The following is a 7,849-nucleotide window of genomic DNA, read 5'->3' as shown; positions in this document are numbered from 1 at the left end:
AGGGGGGAATCCTTTACAGTTACTAGATGGTGACTGAATGAATGAATGGGTAAACATTCAAACAAAGAAACAAATAAGCCAGCACATAAGAGTTGTGGCTCAATACCCTCCTTGGTGGGAGGGAAGTTTCTGCAGACTTGTGACCTTTGCTTGTTTCACTCAGAGCTGGCACAGGAAAATATTCAAAAGGACTATTGTTGACTAAAAGGACATTTTTTAAAAGAATGCAGCAGGTGGCAGTGATTCAAAGGACTGGGTGAATAGTTTTGCAGATGCTGGAGTGACTTACAAGCAGGGTGACTCTAGTGCAACTGAATAACCATTCTTAGCATTTACTGGGCCATAAGTAAATAAGCCATCCCTTGTGGTTGACACAAGAGGTAAGGGAAATATGATTGTGGAACACAGGATGCTGTATCAGCCATTCCCAAGCATATAACACATGGGGACTGCTCATGGCGGTGAAGAAATTATAATGGTGCTCTTCCTTACTTATATTTGCTACTAGTACATACCATTGAGTTTAAAAGTTTGCAGAACTACTAAGATAATTGTATAACCCAGGTAGATATATTAGATATATTATAAATACCTAATTTACTAACGTATAAAAATTATATCTGAATACCTTACTTCCACAAAGTTAATTATAGTAAAAACTATACCTGTTAGATAGTTAATTCCTGTGCCTTTTTCCTTTAGCATCTTAATTTCTATAAAGTGCAGTGAAGAGACTGCTTGGATGTGACATTAATCTCTCAAGCAGAAAATTAGGTTTATTCTTTGCTAGCACTACTGACATTTGGGGCTGGATAATTCTTTGTGTAGGGGGCTGTTCTGGACATTATGGGAAGTTTAACAATATCTATGTCTTCTTTCCCACCCTGTACACCAATTTGTCTAGACATTGCCAAATGTCCTCCAAGGGACAATACACACACACACACACACACACACACACACACACACATCCTATATCCTAGGTCATAAAGCACTGAGTAGAGAAAATATTGAAATATTGAAAGCAAAGCATGTGCCAGTCATAACTGTCCTTTGGCCCAAGAAAAATTACATGCCAGTATATACAAATATGCAGAATTAGGTCCTGATCCAACTGTTTCTATGCAGGTTGTAAATATGTCCTAGCACAAAAGCTTTATGAGGCAACAAAGCAACTAAATGAAACCCTGAAACCTTGATGTAGTTGAAAAACCAAGTGAAGAATAGAAAAAGGAGGTTACAAATAAAAAGAAAGGCAGCTTCAATAAAAGTTGGAAACCACCATTTCCTTTAGAGAAAGAGAATAGAACCTATATAGTTAGGTCAAAACAGGGAACACATCAAAATTGAGGAAAAAAAAAAAACCTGCCCAACAAAAAACAGAGAAGACATTAGGAGAAGCCTTTTGGTTTTGTTTTCCTTTTTACATATAGTTTTATATAAATCAATAAATCAGTCCTCTCTCTTCTGTAGAGGGAATAGCTTCTGAAATCATGATAAGTCAGACTACGAAAAATAAATCATCTTAGTCCTGCAGGCTGCAAAGCGACATAAAAACAATCACTCTTACGATAAACTGTACAATGGAAAAAGCAAGATGCAAAACTGTAGAAATGCTATGAATGATAGTATGTCAGCAAAAGAGGCTAAAAGAACCAGCTCTCATTGTATGAGTCATTGCCTAGCCTAGGCACTGTGCTGACATACACTTTTTCTAGAAGCACTGCTCTAGCCTTCAAAGGTACCACAAACAGGGTATGCTCTTTTCTGCTTATTATGAATTAACAAAATAGAGACATTGAGCCCAAAGTTGCAAAGGTAGAAGAAACTGAGACCATGCCTTTATGACCACAAATCTCCATATTGTTAACAACTTTGTGTAGTGTAGCTCATATTTACATACAGGGAATAAGAGGAAACAGGTCAAAGTATTATACTAAGAAGGGAAATTATTTGGGGCAATTACTTTTAATTTCCAAGATTCTGTTATATTTTTTCAGTAGTTTCTTGGGGGATTTTTTTTTTAGTTGGTTTTTTTTTGTTGTTGTTGTTGTTGTTGTTCTGGGTTTTAAGGCAAGAGTATACTCTTTAGCCCAAGCTGACCTGAAGATCACAATAATCTCCTGCCCACAGCCTCCCAAGTGTTGATATTATAGGAATGAACCATCAGGCTTTACTTTAGGGTCTATATAAATTGATTTTAAACTTAATATTCTTTGTCGTTTCACAAGAATGTTTCCATTCACAAATTAATATTAATCATATTACCCAAATACAGAGCTATCAATGATAATTGATTTGGTTATTGATGTGTGAGATCTTCCTTTTCATCCATAAATATCTACATGAAAGCACTCTCTATATATAAGTTCTGATTTCACTGTATCCCAACCGTTTCAGTAAGCTGGAGATTTTTCTCATTATTCTGAAAATACTTTCTAATTTCTCCTGTGACATTTTTGTTGACTCATTAGTTATTTTGGAATGTGTTATTGGAGTTCCACAACTTTGTGAATTTCTAAACTGTCCTCTGTTATTGAGTCATAATTTTAAATGAGTTGATTTATTATACATGACTTCAATCCTTATGCATTTATTAAGACTTATTTTATATTCTACATCATAGACAATGTTCCTTGGGTACTAGAGAAGGTTGTATAGTCTTGACTTGTTTGGTAGAGGGGTCAATATGTGCCTGTAAGATCTAATTAATTTCCATTGCTCAGATATTCTATTTCTTGTTGCTCTTTTACTAAAAGTGGGATCCTTTTATTCTGTATCCAAAGCTGGCTTGAAGCTCACTATATAGTCCATGCTGGCCCCAAACTCATAACAATCTCTCCTCCTCGGCCTCCTGGATTAGGGACATGAGCAAACATACCCACCTATTATTGCATATGGAGATTTCAAGTCTTCATTATTAAATGTCTATTTCTCAGTTCAATTCTGTCAGCTTTTGTTTCGTGTACTTTGGGGTCTGTTGGTAGGTGCTAATTGTACTTCTTATCAAATATGTGCATACAACAATTTGCCCTCCTGTCAGTACTCTCAAAATTAGCACTTGAATAAACAAGAGTGACAGTGATGTGTACTGTTACCATTTAAGAGTAATGAGCACCTTATGTTCTCCTTTTCCAGAGATGACATCTCTCTGGATGACTGGTGATTAGCAAGTATGTCTTATCTGGACATAAATGTTCTTTTAAAAGTAAAGCAAACAAGTTGCTGAAAAATTAAATTTTCTTTTATTTTATATATTTTGGTATATGTTTGTATGACAAATAGATTTGCATTAACAAAAATGGAAGTGTCTTCCCTAGCTGGTAACAGCAAGTGGGATAAATTCCACAAATTATTACTTTCATGCATTACCAAAATCTATAAAGTGAATTACTAAGAATTATTAAAAGTTTGCATTTTTAAAAGATTTGTTTATTTTTATTTTATGAATGTTTTGCCTGCATGTACATATGTGAACCATATGCATGCCCAAAGAAGAGGGCAGAAGGGGGCTATCTCTGGAACTGGAGCTACAGACCATTGTGACCTGCCATGTACATACTGGGAACCAAAACAAGATTCTAGGCAAGAGCATCAAATCCTCTTAACTACTGAGACATCTCTCCAGCCTCTAGTTTGCATTTTTTAAAATGAAAGATGTATGTAGTGGTAAATAGATACACAAAATGTGACATATACACACAGTGGAATAGTATTTGTCCATAAAACATGAAAGTCTTTGGGATTTGAAGCAAGATGGATGGAGCTGGGGGGCTTTAAGTGTTTTAAAAATCAAGGCTATGTGGTTCCTATTCATATGCAAAAGCTAAAAATATTGCTTTTTTCAGAAGTTGATTATAAAATAGTGGTTGCTGGAGATTAAGAAATGTAGGAGGAAGGTGGACAGAGAAAAGTTGGGTAATAGATGCCAAAGGTCAGTATGTTAAGAGTAATGGTTTCTAACATGGTACAACATAGTTGAATAACAGTACTTTATGTGGTCTATTACATGTACTATAAAGAACTAAGAATGTGAAGCTTCCAGGGATAAAAATTACAAACATTTTAGGAGACATGCTAATCGCCCTGATTTGATTGATTATATGTACTGAATTACCACATCACACCCCATAAATGCATATGTATTTATTCAAAAATGACAAGCCACAAAACTGCTTTACATATCTCAGAGTTTCCAGGTTTGTGTGTACAACAGTATATGAAGTCTGTCTGCCACAAAGCATGTGGCCAGGGTGCCATGTTCACCACTGAGTAGAAGAATCCCTATGACTTTTGGGATAACGGTTTCTCTCTAGAGCTTCATCAGTGCCGGGGCTTTGCATGGCTGCTATCCTGGTGTTTGTTTGCAAAATTGTAGGATTCTTCTTAGGTTTTACCCCTGTTAATCATTTCTCTTCTTATAACTGCTGCATTGCTGCCAACTTAATGCTTCCATTGTTCCTTTCTAGTGCTTTGTTATCAATGAGCACTTTTACCACTGGAAAAATAAGAGAAACAGACAAGTTGTAAAGTCTCATGTTGCTCTGCCCTAAAAGTTAATGCTGTATTGCCCTGTTTTGTCCTAACAAGCTGGCTTATTATCATTGGTCCAGAGTCTATCCCTTTCCATTGTCCTAGAATTGCCCTACCCTTGATTATCTACTGTTCCAAAGTAACACTATTGTCTTTTTTGTTTACATAATGGATCAAAGCAACCATCAGACATCTTCAAAGATGAAACCCCTAACTCATGACATATTTACACTCTGATCTACTCTCTTTCTACCAGGACTTAGGTATCTTGACATCAAGGGCCAAAGTTTCTACCTATACATATTAGTTCTGAGAAAAAAAGTGCAGAAATTTTACAGGCTAGTTATAAATGTTCTTTACCAGACACCTGTTGTCTAACAGGAGAGTAAAGGAGAGAAATGGCTAGAGTTGTTTGCTCTTCAAACTCAAGCAGAGAAGGGAAGGAAGAAGGAATGGAGAGAGAAAAGAACCAGCCAACTCTTCTCTTCTGCTAGGAAACCTTGAAAATATCTTTAGAAGGTCTAGATAAGTATGAAACAAATATCACAATAACCCACTGGACTGCCTCACAAGCCTTCTGTTAGTGCTATCTATTGAGTCAATATTCAATCTCAGTGCAAGGAGGGCTTATGCAATCAATCTGTATGGTGAAGTGAGACGTGGGAATCAAAGCAGTAGGTAACTGAAGAACCAATCTCCCTAAGACTCATTTCAAGAATGAAGGTGACAACTGAGTATCAAGAAGCTTATAAGAAACACTGGAACCAAGCATGGTAAGCCATGCATCTCATCTCAGCACTGGAGAGGCTGAGGAGGAGGATTTTGGAGCTGATCTAGATGGCAGAAAGCTCCAGCCCAGCTTCAGCTATAAAGTAAGACCATGTCTTGGGGAAAAATAGATATAATGCTCTTCACACAGTGGCAAGTGATAAATCTTCCTGCCATCCATAAATATTGATTAAATGGAGGAAGGGACAAATGAATAAATGAACAATCAATGAGATAAAAGCCTTTTGTGTCTTCCCATATAGATTTTCCTCCAGACTTCTAGTTAATGGATGGAGAAGATTGTGCATCGTGGGGTTTAGTAATGCTGGCAAAAAACAGGTTTGCTCCTAGCGTCTCCTAGGAGAAAGAGCTATGATTTTGTCAACCCACACTCTGTTGGCAGAATTTATTTTCCAGTTAATAAGAACTCTCTGCAGACAGAGAGTTGGACGGGTCCTAACCGGGGAATCATTACTAAACAATTAAAATGAAAGTAAGTATTTTAAGTACCTTGTTGGAGCAATGTGCACAGTTTTGAACCTACCCTTGTCGCATCTGCACCCACACTTGATTAGTGGGTGGGCTTCTTGGTCTGCTTTGGACATATTCTGGTTACAACTTTTTTTGAGGCCTGAATGCATGCAGTGCTGCCTCCTCCCACTTCCTAATCTACACAGCTACTTGTTTGACAGATCCTCTTACCAAAGCAATAGGCCACTGGTTCTTATGGTATATAGTGGGAAAACGTGTGTGATGACATAGGGCTCCCGCCCTCATCTAAGCTTCCCTAACTAGAAGAATGTTCAGAAAAGAACCAATAGGCAAACATCCTTGCTTGTTCCCCAAGTACTTATGGAATAAGATATACCTGAAGGCATGGCTTTCTCCTGAAAACCATACACAAAATGTGGTCTAAATTGAACGCCCCTGGTAAAGACTCATCTTTGGAAATTGTCTCTTTCAGACAAAGAGACTGCTTTTCTACTCACCTTTACTTTCTTTGAACTATTGGTCACTTTTGGGGACGTATTTCAGTTCACTTTTAACATTTTGGATCTCAGACAAGTTGACAACAGGTCCCGGGAATTTCTTCATTCCAGGAATTGGCTTCTTTTCCTCCGAGGTGGCAGGAGCTTCCTGGAAAAAAGAGGGGTGGGGGGAAGAAATTCAATTCACCCCAAACCAAGGAGATTTGATCTCTCTGGTTCCTGGCATAGAGCAAGCAAACAAATATCAAAGAAAGAATGTCAGAGTACAATTTTGGCATGGCAACTTCCTCTGATGTTCGTGTACAGAGAGCCTTAGAGTTTCAATAAAATTCCCTGAAGTTTGTATAGGAATGTAAAATAATGTTGTGAGGGGGAAAAAGTCCTCTCCATATAACTTAGGACATGTTAGGCAACAGTTCAGTGTCTAGTAACTAAGAAATACTACCAACACTTAGATGGAGTTGTATTTCCCACAAAAGCATTTCCTAAAAGTGACCTAATTTAGTATCATCCCATTATCAGATACCTGATGGCAGGAATCTGTAAACTGTCAGGGCACAGCTAGCCCTAATTAGTACAAAAGTGTGCACAACTGTGTTTGAAGTATAGTGGCTCTCAGCCTTGTGTCATATGGTGCCTTTGGGAAACATAAACTCAGAAGGACATAAGGAAAACATCTTTGAGTATGGGCTTTAAATATGAGAGGGAATGACAGAGAAGGCCAACCTTTGCCTACTGCTTTGAGAAGTAGTTTAAATTTCCTATCTTTAAAGGACTCTCCATTTTAGGGAGGGATTCACAGCTTTTTCTGTTTGCGTGTAATTCCTCCAGTGTCATTGATAAGGACTGAAATGTATACTTAATTTTTTGCTTAACTAATCAGTCTTATAACCCAAACCTCTTATATGCATACACCAAGCGCACGTTGAAAAAAGACTATAAAACATTAAGCTCAGTTGTTGCCTATAGCTCCATCTAGTTACTACAGGAGAAAATAGCATGCTAGTCTGTTGTTCCAATCTACCTTAAAATAGGTATTGGGGGACATTTGATCACCCGGATAACCAGAATATCATGCCTTGGATGGGATTACTTCAGGATGCCCTAACTCCTGTCACTAAAGTTTATCCATTGCCATGCTGTGGGCACTTTTACCAAACCTGCTGTAAACAAGAACTAAAGGCAGCAGCATTCCCAAGGTGGGCCCACACCTGGGAGACAGGGACACCTCCTAGGAGAAATTTAGGCCAGAGACTTGGGCTTAAAACTACATTGAGGTCTGTGTTTCTTCCACCAAGCCCCTCCTTCTTGTTCAGCTGGATCTGTGTCTCAACAACTCTCCTGTAGCTCTCTCCCATCTTTCCTATTGGTGGTTTCCCCCAGTAAATAAATACTCTGCATGTTAAATGTCCTCTTCTTAGAAGACTCTAACATAGTCCCAAGTGCAAAACTGTCATAACTCCATATGCTTAATCAAGAATTGGATAAACTGAGCAGCCAGCCCGGAGGCGCCTTAGGCCAGAGACCCGGGCGGGATTCGCCATTTTCTCTCGGGTGAG

General features: G+C 38.1%; 1 protein-coding gene across 3 annotated transcripts in view; it reads right to left on the bottom strand.

Moving 5' to 3' along the window:
* The window catches only part of Smpx (small muscle protein X-linked), a 133,229-nt gene that overhangs the window by 22,466 nt on the left and 102,914 nt on the right, over window positions 1-7,849 (bottom strand). For 2 of the 3 annotated variants that reach the window (XM_031370033.1, XM_031370015.1), the window contains exons 4-5: window positions 6,291-6,438; window positions 3,223-4,498 (exon numbers count right to left, since the gene is read on the bottom strand). In XM_031370033.1, coding sequence (XP_031225893.1) covers window positions 6,307-6,438 — 132 coding nt within the window. In that variant the 3' untranslated portion in view covers window positions 3,223-4,498; window positions 6,291-6,306. Of the gene's footprint in view, window positions 1-3,222; window positions 4,499-6,290; window positions 6,439-7,849 lie in introns of those variants that run through there. The other variant, XM_031370025.1, reaches the window with a different exon arrangement.

This window comes from Mastomys coucha, chromosome X (genome assembly GCF_008632895.1).
Source record: "Mastomys coucha isolate ucsf_1 chromosome X, UCSF_Mcou_1, whole genome shotgun sequence".
Taxonomy (NCBI): Eukaryota; Metazoa; Chordata; class Mammalia; order Rodentia; family Muridae; genus Mastomys; species Mastomys coucha.
Note: the sequence above shows the minus strand (reverse complement) of the source record. Positions and strands in the feature narration are given on the sequence as shown.